This window comes from Lepidothrix coronata, unplaced genomic scaffold, assembly GCF_001604755.1.
Source record: "Lepidothrix coronata isolate B3197 unplaced genomic scaffold, Lepidothrix_coronata-1.0 Scaffold29, whole genome shotgun sequence".
Classification (NCBI taxonomy): domain Eukaryota; kingdom Metazoa; phylum Chordata; class Aves; order Passeriformes; family Pipridae; genus Lepidothrix; species Lepidothrix coronata.
Window position 1 is genome coordinate 820,175 of NW_016690209.1, and position 19,485 is coordinate 839,659.

Genomic DNA, 19,485 nt, shown 5'->3' on the forward strand with positions numbered 1-19,485 from the left:
AACTTCCTTCCAGTGTGTTAGGGCAAACTGGGATTAAAAGGAGGCCTCAAAAATTCCTTTCCTGATAAAGATTAGGCTGAAGAACTCCAAAATGGAGAAAAATATCCCAGCATTTGTTTGGTGTTGCATACACCTTCTGTTGAACTAGTTCAGTGGTTCCTGTTTTTCTCCTTGTGAATCATGATGTGGCAGAGGGCTGGCTCTGTGTTTGAAGGTGGCAATGCACTGGTGCTCTGGGTCATGTGCTAGGAAACATGGTTTGACTATACAGTGCAGGTGAAGATTGCATAATTTGATAGGGCTCATAGCCAGGATTCCTCATATATTAGCTGTGGATTTTTTTTTACCATGGCTGTTTGCTTCTTAAGTGCTGTCCTTTCCTTTGAGCAATGTGAAACATCAGGCCTTCACTGGAGTGGTTTTATGAAGTGTCTGGCACATACTGTATTGTGGTTTGGGTTTTTTAAGCCAAGCTTTTGATTGTGTGGGATACAGTAAAGCCAAAGGCATTGGATATGGTATGTTAAGATTCTTTCAGTGAGGCTGCTATTCTTGCCTGTGGTTCCCTTGGCATCATCCTTGTAGAATGCACTGCATTGCTGCAGAAATCCCAGTTTGCTTCCGAAGATGTTTGGATTCATCAGTTGGGAATCTTGTCACAGTTCAATTAGAAAATAAGGGTCACATCTTCAGCCTGTTGGCTTAAGTAGAGCTGGGGTATCTGCCAGTGGCAGATCAGCACCAGAGGCAGCTGCTGAATCATCAGAAATGTGCACAAGGTGCAAGTTGTGGAGCACCCTCTGGTAAAATTCTTAGCTAAATAAAGAAAATTCTTTTTTTTTTTCCCTGCAGAATTTCGGTTTTCAGAATTTCTCAGTCAGCCACTTTCCTGTAGTGTATGGCTTGAATACAGCTGACTGGGTACTATTCAGTTCCAGGCACAGCTTTAACTTGGTGCTGTAGTGATACCTCAGCCCTGTTGAAAACACTAGGAGAGAAGCATGAAGGTTCCTACAGTGATGGCTTCCTGGATGTTATTCAGGGATGGCAGTGTTATAAGAAATGTGACATTGGTGCAGTTCAAGGGAATGCAGAACAGGCTGTGCTGCCGCCTTGTCCAAGAAGCATCAAAAATGGAATTTAATGGCACTGCTGATGCCTCCTGTGCCCTCCCATTCGCTGGGTGTGTTACATCTGTTAGAAACCAAAGTGGTTTTGTGAATGGGGAGTGTTTTCAGTGATTTCTGACACGTGGAGAAACAAGGTAAAACTGTCAGGTTGTGGGTTTTTCAGGAGTATTGGGCATCTGCAATTCCAATGTGTTCAGCAGTTTGGAAAATCAAACTGAAATAATTTCCGGCCTGAATTAAATATAAACACTCCATGTGAATTCTTTCACTTTGAAATCTCTAATCTTAATGACTTTCACAATACTCTACTTGGTGACATAAGAATTCAGTTGGAGCTTCCTAGTATTGCAAACAACAATCCTTGGGGTATGTTTAATTTATTCATAATATATTTGTAATTGTTGTTTCTTGCTGCTACTCTTTTAAAAGAGATTTGGATTCCTGGCTACTTCCTTTCCACTTGTTAAATTCCAGTAGTATTAAGGAGAGAAAGGTTCTGCTTGTTATTTTCACTTGATTGAAGAATTTTTTTATTTTTATTTTAAATGCTGCAGTTGCAACCCTGACTCCTTTTCCCTAGGGCTTTTATATGTGGATAATGGATTCTGTTCTTAAATGCAGCCAAGGGGCGTTTGTTGGCATCTGCTCTTTCTAAGAATGGAAAATTTTCCTATGATGTGTAAGACCTCACTGATGATTCAAGCAATTTGCTCAGGCCAAAGCTTTATTTACATGGTGAAGGGAACCACCCAAAATATGTGACCCTTTTGCCTGTGAAGGAGCAGAGGTGAACATGAACCTTCCCTAGGCTGACAGGTTCTTGGCTGGTTTCTCTCCACCTGTTGTATCCCAGTATTATTATTAAAAAAAAAAAAAAAGTTGCCTGACAACCCTGCCAGTTACACTAACATTACACACTACATAATGCATCATGTTGGCATCACATAGCCACAGAGGCTTATTTGATGTAATTTGATTTATTTAATGGTGCCATTTAATAAACAGCGTAAGAAGCAAGTGCATTGACTTTGACATTTCCTCAGCTACTACTGTTTTCCATAGTAGTTTGAAGTATGCTGAACTGCAAAAGTAGTGGTTGAAACTGAATCTCACTTGGAAGTTGCTGTTCTCTGCTGTGGAGCTTGAATTAAAGAAATACAATAAAATCCCAATAAACAATTGCTTGGGTATTTTCAAGTTTCCTCCATACATAAAGAAAACATGGTGGTAATTTGGATTCATTTTGATGGAAGCAGACATAGATCCTGATGAAAAGAACATTTTTTTTCTGGGAAGAAGAAAATTAAGTGAACTAATGCATTACATCGAAGTGGTCCTACTGGAATTGGTTATGAAGGGTTGAGTCTGTTGTGTGCCTTTTCTTCTCCCTGTAATTCAGCTTCAATCATTAGGAAATACTGTTGGGGATCTAGTGGTGAGAGGTTTGAGAGGTGCTGGATGTCACTGTGTTGGTGCCAGGACAGCAGTCTGACCATGAGACACCCTCTGCTTAATTACTCCAGAGACAAGAGTGAAGGATTCAGGTGGAGCTTCCTCAGTCCATGAGAGTGGTGGGCAATGATGAGCTGAGTCCCAGTCCCTGATGTGAATGAAGAGAATTTAAATTCTTGCTCATCAAGGACTGTGATTTGATAGAAGGACCGTGAGCAGACAGATGTGTGTCAGAAATGGTGGTGGGGTGGGCTGATTTACTGTTGTCTTACTTGATGGATTTTTAATTGTTTCTTTCTCTCTTTCCAGAAGGTACCAGGAGCATCTGGTGGAGCTTTACCAAAAAGGAGGAATGCTAAGCTATTTTTAGGTATTGTGAGCAGCTGCTTCTACACAGTCCTTTTCTGACCCTGTCTCTCTGTGTACTTGGGTTCTGTCCACCATTGTGTCTGCCTTTGGGGCTCCTTGTGGGTTTTCTTTTTCTATTGTTTGGTTTTTAACTTCTGGTACCTGTTTTTAAAGTTTATCCAGACAAATAAGTAATTCTTAGCAATTTTGGTGCATATTGAGAGATGTGTGTATATATACATGAAACACTTTAACCTGAAATAGGCCCTCAGCTATTCTCAAAAAGCCTAGACTCTGATAACATTTTTTGACTGATTCGGTCCATTCTCTCTCTTTGTGATTTCCACAAAGCACCCTTTTATTAAAATGTTTATCTATACTTAATGTTTAGATATATCAGGGCCTCAGTGTGGCACAGTTCTGCTCAGCAGCTGGTCATAGGAAGGTTTGATGCCATTTTAAAATTGTTACACAGGTAAATGTTCTTAAGTGATGTCATGGTCTCTCCTGTAACGAATAGAACTGTACAAGCATCTCTAATTCTGCTACATCCACATCTATATCCCCTTGCTTCATGGAAAGCAGTTTTCTTACCGTGTGCATGTCATCCAAAATCCATTTATTCAGATTACCCAGAAAACCTGAGGGCCTCATAAATATGGATGAGGAGAACATGATGCAAAGCCTATATTCTCTCTTCTCCTACCATTTGTGGTATTTCTCCAATTCATGTGTTATTTATTCTCTCTGTATTAATAGTGAAAAGTGAATTTTTCTTCAGGTAATGCAGAGGTTAAATGTTTTCTTTACAATTGCCAGCTCTTATGGCTAAAGGGAAACAATAGCATGACCTTCTTTTGGAATTGCTTTGATCTGTGGAATGTGTCCCTAAGAGGCCTCTGCAGATTGTGATCGATTAAATTGGTTTTGTTAATGTCTGGAATAGGTCTTACAAGGACTAAGGAAGAAAAAGGTCTGAAGATGAGTCATAAAGAAATTAAACTTCTTTTGTAGGAAAAGACTGTTACATCACAGATGCTGCTCTAAATGCCATTTACTGCCAGTCTACATTGAAAATAATGATTGTCACTGAATGCTTATAAAAGAATTGGTTCAGAAACAAAGCTGGCTGCAATGCAGCAATGGTTGTACAGTCTTAGCAATATAAATGTAAACGTGAAGTATGGTCAAAGTATGGTCAGCATCTATTCTTGCTGATCTTCTGCATATATTTGGAGGAGGCTCCTGTTGCTGGGCTATGCCAGCACATGGGGTACTGGCATAATCTCTGATGTGCCATGTTGAAGTCCTCAAATTCCATCCTTGCTCATGAGCATTTTGTTCCCACTAAGTAGATCTGGTACAGCAGTTCCAGGTGCTCCAAGTCCCAGGGAACTTCTAAAGGCATTGCGGTTTCACTGGGTGGATTTAGCACATGGAACTATCACCATTTAATCCAATACTTCTGGAATCTAATGCGCTTTTGAAAATTTATCTCATTTAGTCAGTTCTACTTCAGTCCCTGATGACTGGGAGTAAAATGGTATCAACTCTCTGCTCTGATCCTGGAGATAGTACTTCCATGCATCCAAATACTTTGTATCCACTTCTTTGGCTCAGCAGATTTTACTGGCCATGCTTAAAGTAAAGAACAAAGAATTACTGCTCTACTTGTTCATAGCTGAGGAAACAACACAGAGAGATCAGCTGATTTGATGATTTTGCATGTGACAGCAGCAGAGGTGGTTAGCAAAATTTGGCATCTTATCTCTTAATCCAACATCTATTTATTCGTTCAGAGCTGCTGGACTTCTCATCTGAACAGGTTGTTTTAGTTCTGTCTTTCTCATTGTGTCCTTGGGCACCTGTCACAGGAAGGTTGGGGTTGGAAGGGACCTCTGTAGATCATCTAGTTCAATCCCCTGCTAGAGCAGCTTGCACATGATCCAGTCCAGGGGTGTTTTTAATATCTCCAGGGAAGGACACTCCACAGCCTCTCTGGGAAGCCTGTTCCAGTGCTCTGTCACCCTCAAAGTAAAGTTTTTTCTCATATTCAGATGGAACTTCCTGTGTTTCAGTTTGTGCCTGTTGTGCTTTGTCCTGTCACTGGGTACCACTGAAGAGAATCTGGCCCCATCCTCTTGACATTAAGATAATTGTATGTGTTAATAAGATCCCCTCTCAGTCTCTTTTCCAGGCTGAACAGGTCCAGCCCTCTCAGCTTTTACTCATAAAAGAGATGCTTCACCCCCCTAATCATCACCCTCCACTGGACCCTCTCCAGTAGTTCCTTGTCTTTCTTGGACTGGGAAGCCCAGAACTGGACACAGTACTCCAGATGCTGCCTCACCAGGGCAGAGTAGAGGGGGAGGATGATCTCCCTGCACCTGCTGGCCACACTCTTCTTAATGTCCCCCAGGACTGGTCTTCCCCATTGCCTTCTTAGAGGACACAAGGGCACGTTGCTGGCTCATGGTTAACTTGTCCTGTGGCAGAGGGTTACACCAAACTGGCTGCTACCAGCCCAGGTGTGTAACCTGCCATCTGGGGCTCACCCTGTCAGACAAAAAACAGACAATGATCGGGGGTCACTCTAACATTCCGAGGTGTTCCTAACATTCCTAGGTTTCTAGGTGTCTTTGAATAATTCCCTGAAGGCCCAGAGATTTAAGCTTTGTGTACAAAGTCAATCCAGTTTGGGCATTTGTTGCATTGCTTGTTGTAATCCTCTTTGATGTAAAACTATTAAAGATACTAAACCCTTTTCAATCTCCTTAGTATTAAGAAAACATCTTTTGGGTGTTCTGATTACTTTCTAGCACTGCTGCTATCTAGTAAATGCAGTAGAAACACAGACTGGTTGGGTCAGTCAACTGGAAGATTTATCTTTCCCTAAACATGAGAAGGTTCATAGGAAAGTGTTTGTGCACATGCACTGCCTTAGGTTTGGGGCACGTTCTGGTTTGGTTTTTTTTTGGAGAAGGCTGGAGAGTGTTGGTTGTGAGTGTTCTATGTAAGCAGGAAGCATAACAGCATTGTTTATTGAAATGTATGGACTGCCTTTAACCTGGCTGGTTTAGATGTTGCTGGACAGTGTGGACATGATAACTTCAGCTCAGGCCATGCAACCTTTCAGGGAATTTGGGGTGATATTTAAAGCAGACTGTCAAGATGCATGGAATAGTATCCTCACTGCATTGTTGTCTAGGCGAGCAAGTTTGGAGGTATTTTGTGCTTGTCAATATGTGTGGGTATATAAAACTAAGTTTTAGATCTAGTCTGTAAAATGGAAATAAATTAATTTATGGGACAAGGTAGTAGCTCCCCATGACTTCACAAGGCTCTCAGATTAGAAGTAGCTGCAACCTTCTGTTTAAACCAGAGGGTAAATGGTAAATATGATGCCAGTTTGGGAAAAGGAAGACATGATGGGACCAGGAAAAGTATAATCTCTAAATTTAATTTTCATATTAGCCCATAGAGAGTGGTATAAATACAACAGAACAGAACCATTGTGGATTTTCTGAAGTGAAGTTTTTATTCAGAGTCCAGAGTACTCTGGAACTATGTGTAATAGTCCCCATACATATTCATTGACTTATGTGTGAATGAGAAAACCTCAATTAACAGGATGTACTACGATCTTCCATACAAGCTCTTGGTCAAAAGGGGTATGAAATAAGAGGGAAGATTCTTGTACTGAAGGGATTGGAGGCACAGTTCTTAGCATAGAGTTACCAGCAGAGTCCCCCTGGACTTGTTACTCTCAGGAGTTATCAGCAGAGTCCTTCATAATATCCAAATTATAAAGAATTAATGTGATCATAAACGGTCTGGAAAGGGATTAAAAGATAAGGAAATGGAGTTTGCTGGTTGATTTAAAATTATCTAAGAGACTAAATCTAGAGTGACTTTTAGTGTGTTGCTGAGTAATGAAACAACAGACAAAGTATATGTTGAAAAATGCAAAGAAAATGAAGTTCTTTAGCTGTATGTGCACAGGGATGAGGTCGAAGTTACTTGTCGCTGTTCAGAGAGGTGGTTCTGAGAGAGAGATGGGGTGAATGGTTCTCTAAAATGTCAGCTTGGTTGTGAAAGAGTCAAGTGGAACATCAGTAGAGCAACATTTTATATTTTGTTCTCTACAATTTTGCTTTATAAATAGGAAGTGAACTTCTCTTTTGAATAGAGAAACTGCATCTGCACACAGCATCTCCCCCTGCTTCTCTTTCCCCAAAATCAACCAGAAAACACACACACACACCCCCTACCCACCCCAGGTAGATATCTGGAAGCTAGGAGGTGTGCATTGAGGGAGGAATCACCACATTTTTGCCTTGTTCTGGTACTCATTTCCTGACATCTTTTGGTCCATGCCGAGCCTGGACCCTGGGCTAAACAGAGCTGGCACAGTGGCTGTCATAAAACTTGTCTGTAGACAGATGTCCTCTCCCAGATCAGTTACCAGAGCATTATCTGCCAGTGCAGCAAGTTGTTGGAGCTCTGTTTTGAGCAAAGTCAGGGCTAGCTTAGACAGACCATCAATTAAAAGTGTTTTGAAGTCCTCAGATGAACAGCTCTGTCAGCAGATCTGTGGGGGCTGAGTGTCAGTGAGGAGTGGTATCCGTGACACACAGTTGGTCTCAGAAGGTCTTGGAAAGGAAGACAAAACTTCCACTTGGAGAGCCTGGGAGAACTTGTAAACTTGCTGAGCTTTTCCTGGATGGCACCTGCCTCGTGGGTACTGTTTCTAAGTGTAAAGACCATTCCTAAGAGTGGCTGTACTGGATCTGACCACAGCCTCACTTAGTTCTCCCAGGCCAGGAGCAGAACCCTGTTTTCGGTGAGGATGTTTTTGTTTGGTGAGGTTCTGAAGAGGACTTTTACCATGAGTGGTGTAAATTTATATTTATGTAAGTAAGCGCATATCTATGAGTGAAAAGCTGTGATATAGGAGAATTTGAGCATTTCCTGACAATATTTTGACAGTTTAGCCCAGTAAAGTTGTGCATACTCCCCAGCAGTGGTAGTGGAATGATTTAGACCAAGAGTGACCCTGTTGTTTTCTGGCTTTGCCACTAAGCTTGAATTAAGTATAGAATGGTGAGCAGATACCTTACACTAATTGAGTCTTAATGCTTTGCTGATTTAGTTAAAACTGTGAAAATTAAGCTAGATTAACACAGGCTAATGCTGCTATCAAAATAGTTGAGAATTTGAATTTTGGTGATTTAGTTTTGCTTGTTTAACATGTGACTGTGCCAGAAATACAAGGGGTGATGTCTAACCTAGCAGAACAGCCTACTAATGCTTTGGAGATGTAGCGAGCAATTTGAATGCTATTTTATAAGTAGTGAATCATCCAAATGATCCTAGCAGGAAGTTTTACTTTTCTTTTTTCTGCAAAGGAAAATGTTATGACTGTAAAGTGATTTTTTTTTTTAAATTTTTTCTTTTTTATAGTTCATCTGATGAGGTCAGGGTTTTGAATGTGCCCGAAGATAAATGAACTGAAAAGCTTATATTTTGCAAAGTGCTGCTGCTGCAATTCACTATTATTTAGAGGCTTCAGGAAGAAATTATTTGGATTGAAGACTCAAGCCTCCACTTCCAAGTCCATGCAAATTTGTTCATTGCTTTCAGTGAGAACAGGATCAAGCCCAGATTCCCAAGATGTCTTTCTAGGGTTTCAAAATTAGTTGTAGCCTTGCTAGTCAACATCCTCACTCAATTTTCATGTTTGTATTCCCTTTCACACACACACAGACACATCCATTTGCGCAGGAAATCCTGTTTGGGGGTCCTGTCTGGAGTCTCCTTATGCCACTATTATTAGTGCAGTCAGTTGGTAACTTGTCTAAATCTGATCTGGGCACATCCACTCCTTTTCTTCCCCTCTGCTGGGTTGGTTTACATTACAGTACTCTGTCTTCCAGCTGGTGTTTTCAGTCAGCTCAGCTGCAATGCTTTTCTCACCATCACTAACTGATGCCTCTGAGGTGGAGTAAATTTACTCTACTGACCACTTGCCCAAAATAACAACGTCAGTTGAGCCTCTGTTTTAACATGTCTGTTACTTTGCTTTGCCTGTTGTCCTGGCCTCCCAGCACAACATTTATGACCTATGGATACTTTGTTTTAGTGGCTGCAATGTTTAACTGGGACTGTTAGTCCACTGGAAGGGAAATAATGGCATGTGGACAATGACCATCAAGCTGTCACTCTTTGAATAATTCCAAACTGGTTGGTTCTCTTGTGGCTAAGTCCTAAAACTGAGTAAAGCTTTTTTTTTTGCCCAGAGATGCTCTCACAGTGCATCTTAGAAGAACATCTTTGTCCAAGAAACAGCTTTGGATGAAGTATAGTTCTTGAAACTTCATGGTTTTCAGTGCCTTCAGAATAATTTTTAATCAAATATGCTCCATTTGCAAGTAGATTTTACGCTGCTCCTCTTTCCTATAATTAAGTTACTCTTACTCCTCTCTCAAATTCTGCACTAGTTTGAAACTGCCTGCAGACTGCACGTGATGCCCAATGGCTTCAGAGTAAACCTCTGCCCTCATTTAGTGTGGGCTCCATTGCCTTTGAAAGTAACAGGCATCTGTTTTTATTATATCTATCCTCATTCTTTCTCAGCCATATTGGCCCTTGCACGGGCACAGAAAATTTAATGCAGGTAGAAATTTCTACTGAACTTAACAACTATGGCTCTCAGCACACACAAGCCAAGATTTAAAAATATGAGTAGTGATTTGGGGGTTTCCAGCTAAAATCCTTTAGGGGTCTCTCTGACAGTCAGCCAAAGGGGTTAGCTTATATGGTCATCTGCTGTATCAAGAGATTTCAGTCAGTGACCTTAGAAGTCCTTTCCACTCTCATGTAGTGGGGTCTGGACCCTGAGAAACTGTCTTCAGATTGAAAATTACCAGAAAGCACTGGCAGTCCCTTTTAATTCCTAGTCAGAGGGAGTAGCTGTGTGGGTGGAAGTGTATCAGCTTTACATGGTCACCTTCAAAAGCCAGTTAAATCCTCATCGTGTTTCCTGGGACTGTTATGAAGCTGTATGTCTCCTTCTTTGAAACAAGGCATGTGATGCTGCCAAACTGGAGTGTCAGACATCCAGAGTTCCATGCTGATGGGACACTGTTTTCTGCTTTTCTGCTAATGTGAATGGTATGAAGCCTGAGAAGGTAAAAAGGAACTTTCCTTCCCTACCCATTGCACGCAAAAGGCTGATGCTCCCAAGCATGTGAAGTCCTTCGGTGGCAGCAGATGATTGCTAATAGGATACTCAGTCTTTCATCCCTGGATCACTGGTTCAAATGCAGGTCAGGTCAGCAGCAGTAAAGTCTCTGCTCCCTGGGTGTCGTGAGATGAGCTGCAGTGCGTGCCTGAATTTTGAACACAGGCAACAGTGCCGGTACTGTTTCTATACAGCAGATTGTAAATAATATAAACTCAGTGTCAGTATCTCAAGGAAATGAAGATACCGGCAGGTCCTACACATGTCCGCAGATCCCAGCAGTGAGCTGGCGCCAGGTTCCCTCTGGTGGCTGAGACACTGTGTGACCACAGCCCTGGAAGAGGCATTTGCTGCCTGCAAACCTGGCTGAACACACACTGAGTTTTTATCCTCTGTCCTGTTTAGGAGATGGTCAGTACTTTTAGTTTTGCTACGCTGGCCACCACCAAATTTCTGGGCATTATGTGAAAATTCTCTGTGACGTGTTGCCATGTGTATCATGGGCTTGGAGATACTAATTTTCTTTGCTTCATAGAGTGAAAGAGCAGCTACAGATTGCATCTGTGGAGATTGGCTCATTTATCAGACACAGGGCTCTAATACAACCTGGGAAAGAAGCCTGGAGTAAAGTGAGATTTCTGGTCATCTCTATTATGCTTCAGTAAGAGAAGGACTAATTATGAAAATAGTGTGATTTGGGGAATTAGTAAAGAATTAATATTTTCTGTATAAATGTCATGCTTTCAGCATGAGAGAAAGTTCTTGCTTTTGTGTCTGTATTGAGCTGACAAGAAGGGGCTTTTGTTGGTTGCTGCTGAGAGAGAGAGAGGTCATTCTTCTGGAAGTCACTGACAGGGGGTGTTGTCACCCCTCAGGACTGGCTGGTGCATCAGGTGAGCCAAGAATCGATGTTCCTCTCAAGAGGTCAAGTTAAAATATCTTTTGATACTCATTTTATCATTAGAGTTGTTCAGTCTGTTACTACCCTCTGGGTAAATAGAGAGCTTAATTTTCTGTGTCTGGCTTTTGTCATTCTCACTTCTCTCGAACATACAGTTGAGATTTCAGGCATTCCCAGGGGTGCAGTGGTCGCTGCCAATGCTCGTTTAGTATTGAGGAATTCATCAAGCATATGCATGTACTTGGAATGAAAATAAGAGCCAGCTTTGGCTACTGCTAATGCGTCTCATTTTTGGTTGAGCTTTATTCTGTCAGTGACTGTCTGATACATCAGAATACAGTAGATCCCGCATCTCCAGATGGGAGAAGGATCTAGAAGATCCCATCATTGCCTGGCATATTCTTGCAACTGAATTTTGTGAAATGTCTGACACAATGTGTACATGTTTGGTCTAAACTTTTTCATTTGTCCTGGAAAGAACTGAGCAAGATTTTAACTCAGTCTTGTCACTATGAGATAATTATGTTAACAAATAATTATATTTTTTCATGAAGATAGAGATACAAAAACTATGTATTTAGTTTCCCTCCAGGTTTTTCTCTGGGTCCACATATTTCTGGACAAACATTGTAGCTGATGTTGTGTGATCAAAGTTCATATTTAAGCAAAAAAATAATTCTTGCAGTGGAAGAATGTACACAAACACTGTGAAAGGCTTGATCTTCAAAAGAAAGCTTTAGTAGTTAATGCATGCTTTTAAACTAATAGTTACAGTGCTTAAGGAGTTGAGAGGGATAATGTTAGTGTAACTGTACTTGCTGTAGCTATTTGAGACTATGGATAAGATGCAGGAATACTTCCAGACAGGGACATCTTCATGGCAGGAAAGGACACAGGTTCAAGATGGATGGAGGCCATAGCACGTTTCAACCAGGTCTGTGATCTGGGAAATATGGGGTGCTCTTTTTATTTATGCTCTGCAATTTGGGCATGTGTAGTGTGCCCTGGTCTCATGTTGTATAGCATTTCAAGATCCCGGGTAAAAGGCACACCCTGATTTTTGTCCAAAATGAGCAGAATTCTGTTAACTGCTTTGCAGAATGTGATGTCTGCAACAGGGCAGTGCTTGGAGAGGAGACAAATCAACCGTGTCTGTGACTGGGGATGACATTAAGTGGAAGTTTTGGTCCTCAGTACGTCCTCATGCAGGATGGTCAGATTTCAGTTCAGATCAGGATTTCACAAACATTTCTAGCCAGAAGAAACTACTGACAGTGTCAACATGCAGGCTGATGCCAGGCAAGCAGTGCTTATAGTGGTACCCCGCCACAATTTCGGAACCTTGATGGCAGGACAGTCTCCTAACATTCCCCATCTTGTTTTCCAGATCTAGAGACAAACAGTGATCTCAACAGTGAGGACTTTGAATATGAAGATGAAGCAAAACTTGTTATATTTCCTGATCACTATGAAATCTCATTACCCAATATAGAAGAGTTACCAGCACTGGTCAGTGAGTGTGTGAAAGTGGCTATAGGAATTTCTCTGTTTCTGTTTTTACCGAGATGGTGCTTTGTTTTCTTATGTGTGGTGCTTGTTTGGACATAAAGATCTTTCTTAACCAGCTACGATAGAGTGTCAGTCATTTTTATAAGTTGTCTTTATTTCTTGGATTTCCTTTACCTCCTGTATTTCTTCCCTTATGGTGCCAGCTTGTCCTGGGAAAGCTCACATAGTACATGTGCTTACCCTCCTGCTAAAATAATAACAGCGCTCTAAAAGATTAGATGCATATTTGAGTGTATAAATAGTCTTACTGATAACCAGTTCTGTGTGTGGTTAGCAATAGGCTGAATGCCAAGTTCTGTCCAGTCACTGAACCGTGTTAGGTTTTGATTGACATACATTTGTCTTCCAGGTGACGATAGCTTGTGATGCGCTCCTCAGTGCAAAATCACCCTACAGGAAGCAGGAATCTGACTCCTGGGAAGAAGAGCTACAGGCATCTAAACACGCCAAAACACTTGTACAGTTAGACAATGGTGTTAGGATTCCCCCCAGGTGAGGGTGATAAGGTTTGTTCCTTGTCGGCTCTCGAATCCAGTCCAGGGTAACTGAACCAAAGCCAGGAACTCAGCCCACAATTCCCTTGCATGACTCCGAGCTGGCTGTGTGGGTTGGTTTGACCTGCCATAATGGGAAAAACGGGACTGGTTCCTGCCTTCCATATTTCTGTTGTTTCTTCCTGTTTCCTCTTGCAGTGGTTGGAAATGCTCAAAGTGTGACCTGCGGGAGAATCTGTGGCTGAACCTGACAGATGGTTCTGTGCTGTGTGGGAAGTGGTTCTTCGATGGCAGTGGGGGCAACGGGCACGCCATGGAGCACTACAAGGAGACGGGTTATCCCCTGGCAGTGAAGTTGGGAACCATCACTCCTGATGGAGCAGGTCTGTGGCATGTTCTGACATGAAGTATCTGTTGTGCATGAGGCTAACAGTGTATATCTGTTACCAAGTGGGTTTGTGCTTCTAGTGCAAACGTTTGAGAGTGTGATATGAAAGAAAATCCTGTAAGTCTGTGGATCTTGGGGTTGGTGGGAACATCACACACTCCATTCAGAGAAAACCCATACCTGTTTTATCTGCTCTTCTTTTCCTGTTTTATATTTTGTGAAAATATTTTTTTTTTAATTTGTGTAATAGTAGACTTATGATAGAAGAATGGTATTATTTTGAAACGACAGAGTCTGGAGAAACAGTATTAGAAACAGTTTTTAGTTCTGCTACATTTGCTAGGGCAAATGGTTCAAACTTCTGTAACAAAGAAACAAAAACAGAGTAATGAGTTTTTAAATTCAGAAAAGTCTGCTTGTAACAGCATGTTTGGGGTTTTTTAATTATACATGGAAACTGCTCTTTTTCCTTATTGAACAAAATGTTGCTGAAACAGTCTAATGAATGCTCATCTTCACGGGGCTGCTGAGATGCTCAATTGTAAAATGCCTCATGATCTTGAGAGAGGAAAAAAAGCTATAGTTGTATCCTTGTCTGCGTATTCTCCAAGTGTGATGTTCTGCAGTGTTGCTGCAGAGGGGATTATGGCATGTGAGGATTAGTTGGAATAAAAATGTGAATAAAAAAGCTGAAAAAATCATAAGGAAAGAGATCTTTTGCTGCAGCTGTATGGAGAAGTAAAAATGGAAGAACACATAGCATGATTATATTTTGGTTTTAGTCCTCATGACTACAGGGATGAAAAATAGCTCTTTAGAGCAGCCCCTTTTTTTAAGAAGCATCAGTTGAGAGTTTTTCTGAGTTTTATTCAGTGCCAGGGAAAGGAGACTGTAGTCAGATTGAACCAGCTGTGCCAGAGAAATATTAAGCAAAATTCATTCTTTTATCTCCCAGGTGGAATATTATTTCCTTGCATGAGCCTGGTCTTAGATGATTTGTATCCAAATCTCAGTTATTGAGGGTGTTTAGGATTTGCCCAGCTGTAGGTTTCAACTGCATCTACAAAAGAAACAGGATATTCTTTAGTGGTTTTTTCAGTTTTTTTTTTCTCCTCTTTTCTTTCTCATCTTTAGCAGCAATACTTGTTTCCTTATGGCTGCTGTCCTTGTGCCTCCCACTGATCAGCTACTTCCTCTTATGTGGCCTTTGGGATAACAAAGGACAGGCTGTCATCCTTCCCTCTGAATGAGGGGCACCAGCTGTTCTCCACAGACCTTTGTTCTTCTGGGTGATGTTTACTTGGTTTCCATACAGAAAAGACTTCCCTCCCCCAGCCTTCCCTGTTTCCTTTTCAGCAAATATTCTGTCTGTGAGCTGTATTTCCGTGGTACTCATAACCCTTGGTAGGGCTGGGTGACAGATGAGTTTCAGGAAAGAGGCTCCGTGGCTGATTTGTGACACAGAGTCTGTCTGTTTTCTGCTTCCCTGGGCTAGAGGTGAAGAGGTGATGGTAGAGGAGTAATAACCATTATTCCCTCTCCTGACATAAATTGTTCCTTTTTCACACCGGTAGGAAAGAGAAAGAGGTGATGCCTCTGCCTGTACACAAAGGAGAGCTCTTTGTCTTGCCCTGAGAAGTCTGTGCTGTGCACATTATGAAAGATTTCTGAGGCAGTAGCCCCGTTTTGTAACATTCTGTCAACAAACACACCTGGGATCAGGGCAGAAACTGAACCAAACTTCTCTCTTCTGCTCTTGTACCTTGGACAGGATGCACCAGAGAGTCAGACAAGTTGGTTGCCTCAGTAGGTTGAGCACCACTGGGCAGACTGTGCTACCTGCTGACTCTCTTGGCAGTGCCATTGGATTTCATTTCAGGTCACTGTGAGGGTACTTGTTTGGAAATAGATTAAGACACGGAATGGGGGATTGGCAGGGGGAGGCCCTATGTGGCAGGTACTTGAATAAGTTCCTTTGTGGGTGCTAATCTCAGCAATTGTCAGATACTTTTTGGGGGATCCCTAGCGACTTGTTTCTTTGGGGACAGTGTTGACATTGCCTGTTATTGGTTAAGTAGGAAGGATTGTCTTCACAGCCAGAACAGGTGTAAATCTTGAGCTGTCAAAGAAAAGGAAGTACAGTAGCATTATGATTTTTCTTTTCTTACAATAATAGGAATCATAATGATTATTCTCTGTTTAATAATACTCTATGTTAGCTGTCTCAGATTTGTCCTGATGGGGTTTTTTTCCCTTTTTCCTCTTTCTCACTCTAATGATACCATTTTTTAATGTGTCACATTTGCTGACTTGTCTACATTCCTCATCTACCAAAGTCTGTATGACAGCACTGCAGACCTCTGTTTGGTGACTCTAATCTTCTTTCCTTGATTTCTTGAAAAGTGAATTATATCTTTCTCCCATGAAATTAAGTTACACAGCCAAAAGTACTAAAGGATATGACTCAAGCTGGGATTGAGCAAAAGATTAGTCATGTGTTCCATTTCTGCTGCTTTGGGTCAGTAGTCCCAGAGGACTGCTCCCTGCAGTTGTCAGAGCACAGAGAAAACAATATCAAAGCTTCCATGTAGAAAGCAGTCACCCAAGTTCAGTTGCTGTGTAATCTCACTCCATTAGGTGTTTGAACTTTTGACTGTGCTGTGACCTCACCAGAATACTATGGGAATGTTGTGATGTCTTGTGTGTGGATGAACAGTCATGTTTTCTGGGCACGTTTGCTACCACACAGTGGAATTCCAGCAGATGGGCATCTACAGCCAGGAAGGTCATTGAGACCAACATTATTAGAGTGTCTGGTGGCTAGAGAGTATTAATGTTTGCAAGTATTAATAGTTTGAGAGTATTAATAGTTTGAGAGTATTAATAGTTTGAGAGTATTAATGTTTTTCATAAGGCTGGTCAATTTTAAAAGTTACATTATGTCTTTGAGTTCTTGGCTAACCTTCAGTCTATCATTTCAGTGTGGGTTGGGTACTAGCAGACTTCAGTGAGACTGCCTTTTGTGAAAGCCTTATGTAGGGGATGATCTGAGTCTGTAGCTGCCAGAGAGGCCAGGGTAAGGGCCTTTCAGAACTGATATTTGTGCTGTGAGCAGACTTTATCTGCGTTCCTGATATCATCTCCTGAGTTTGCTTCATCTTTCCCCTGGCTAAGTTTTCTCTGTCAGCCTAGATCTGGCATTGTGGAGCAAGGTCACTTTGAGAAACTCTGCTAGGCATGAAGGAAGCTTGCCTCAGAGAAATGCAGGCAGACTGGCACAGGAATTCTGGATTTTGGTATGAGGAGAGACCAAAGCAATGAAGTAGTCATTTACTAGAGAAGAAGAGACCTGAGAAAAGATGGAAGGCCTGGTCAAGTCTTACTAGTGTTCGTTTTACACTCCAATTTCTTTATGACGCCTGAAGCTTTATCATTATTTGCTCAAGTAGGTGAAACCTGCTCTGGTCTCAGTATCATCATAAGACTTATTTGGTAAACACTAAAAAAAGGGTTTTTCTTTCTCAACTCTTTTGTCCTTCTGTTGAATTTATTAAACTTGGTTTCATATTGAAAATATCATCATTAGATGTGTTGCTTCCCTTGAGAGTGTGAACTGTGCCTTGCCAGAATGTTTATGAGCTTTTACTTAAGGCCTTAAGGAGCTATCTTAGAGCTAGAACTGAAATCCAAATCTTCCATGCAATTAAACAAGACACCTCACTCATAAAATCATTCTTTTTCCTTAACTGCGAGATTCGATTAATCTTCAAAGTCCAATTCAGTGGAGTCCATTCCAAAAAAACTCCTCTTTATTTCTAATAAAGAATTTCTCTGTTTTCCCCACATCTCTGTGGGAAAAGAGCAAAAGTGGATTTCTTAAACTGTACTAGAAATTAAAATACTATTGACGTAGTCAGTTGGCCTGATATACTCACATTTTTAGTGTGTCTGCCTGTATCAAGCAGCTCTACAAAAATTCAGAATTTCTCATTGTCATGTTCAAAATGTGGACTGGCCTCATATCTGAGAACTTTGCATGCCTTGTTCCTTGTTTTGCCTACAAATTTCTTTTTTTGAGGGAGGGGAAATACTATGATCACTGCAAGTATTTTTAAGTTTTAACACTGTGAAGGCATGTAATTGCTTTTGAGGAAAGCATTTGAGGTGATTGTGTTGAGAGCATTTAAGATACATACTGAGCTATGTGGTTGTGCACTTTTCTGCTGGCCATAACCAAACCTGGATAATATGAACGAGGCAACTTATATAGGCAGACCTGTGGTAAACAAAGAGAAAGGGATATCATTTGAACCTTTGGTTTCTCTCTACTTTTGTAGATGTCTATTCCTTTGATGAAGAGGAGCCGGTTTTAGATCCGCACATAGCAAAACATTTGGCACACTTTGGGATTGATATGCTGCAGATGCAAGTGGTAGGAAATCCATCTTTTATTTGGTTTGTTGTTTACTTGCTTGTCCAGTTGGGGGTGGGAGAGAAAGAGGAGAAGAATGGCACTTGTAGCTTATTTGTGTGATTCCTTCAGTGTTATAGTACTGAGTTTTGTAAAGTTCAGCCAACCGGTTTGTGTTTTATTGTCTGAGATCTGAAGGAATCATTACTCTCAAATCCAAAAGGTTCCTTCCCAAAGAGGTCTTTGTGTTCTCTAATTTACATTTTTCACTTTTCCTGTGTTATATATGGTTTGCCTTCAAGATGAAAAGCCTCATTCAACTAGAGAATATCTAGAATGCTTAATTACAGTGAGTGAAGGAAAGCCTGTTGCATGTGTAAACAGATACAAGTCTTAAACAAAAAGAAGCTAAGCAATGGATAAGTTAAAAAGTGGCTGAAAGTTCTTTATGTAAAGTTCAGGTTAGGTTTTGTTAAGAAAGGCATTACAAAATGAAATAAGACATTCAAGTCTAGAAAACAGTGTGATCTAGGGTGTGATATAGTAGACATGGGCTGGGGCAAAAAGGGTCCTGTTCCTGAACATGTGTTTGTGTCTGTATTAGTAAAGAAGTACTTCCAATAATTTGTATCTTAGTGGATGTTGATTTCGGTTCTGTCTAAATTATGTAAGAAGTCAGAATAGGATATGGTTATAAAGGCAAGTGGGGATTTTGTTGTTGTGTTGGGGGTTTTGTGGTTTGTTTGTTTTTCACTCAAGCACATAACCTAGTATCACTACCTGAGAACCTGAACTGCTAAAAATGAACAAACCTGATACTGGCTTAGTGTATTTCATTGTCCAAGTGGTGAGAAAACTAACTATAACTGAAATGATAGAGAAGAGTTACACTTCAGTTTCAAAAGCCTTTGTGGTACTAATAATATTTTTGGTGTACTAATGTCCTTGCCAATATAATGAATAATAAGTTTCTTTTATCCAGTGATCTTTCTGGAAAACCTGTTTTACTCAGCAACCTTGAAAACTTAGTGTCAGCTGCTGCAAAGGTTTTGCCTCTAGTCTGAACCATTCTTAGAGAAGTGACACAGTAGTGCCAGTAGTGAATGACACTGCAGTGACCTGTACCTACAGGCTGAAGGCTGATCTGTAAAGGAGAGAAACTTCAGTGCCGCAAACTTGGGCTTTTCCCATTTGAAAGAAGGGAAGAATTCTTGAATCTGCAGCTTTTCACGTGGTTTGTTGCTAGGACCAGCTCCTGCAGCAGCAGCTATTCCTGGCCATTACAGGTGGAGTAGAAAATCTGAAAAGAAAGCTGCGTTTGATGCTGAGGTTTGAGGTCACAGCCCTGAGAGAAGTGAAACCCCCAGCTGAGATTGAGGTCACAACTGGGAACACTTGAAGAGCCAGTGGTCTGTGGTAAAGAGCTGAGAGGTGTAGTGGAGGAACAAGCTACCCGCTTTCTGACCCTCATCTTCTCCCTTACCTGCAGCATTTACCTCCCTTTGCCCGTTAATTTGGCTTGTCCTTTTTTTGCAGTATAGATCACAAA

At 41.1% G+C, this 19,485-nt stretch overlaps 1 protein-coding gene across 1 annotated transcript in view; it reads left to right on the forward strand.

Moving 5' to 3' along the window:
• Positions 1-19,485, forward strand: part of USP13 (ubiquitin specific peptidase 13 (isopeptidase T-3)) — a 50,542-nt gene that overhangs the window by 11,064 nt on the left and 19,993 nt on the right. The window contains exons 3-7 of the mRNA XM_017810740.1: positions 2,892-2,952; positions 12,462-12,583; positions 12,993-13,135; positions 13,336-13,520; positions 17,863-17,957. Coding sequence (XP_017666229.1) covers positions 2,892-2,952; positions 12,462-12,583; positions 12,993-13,135; positions 13,336-13,520; positions 17,863-17,957 — 606 coding nt within the window. The remainder of the gene's footprint in view (positions 1-2,891; positions 2,953-12,461; positions 12,584-12,992; positions 13,136-13,335; positions 13,521-17,862; positions 17,958-19,485) is intronic.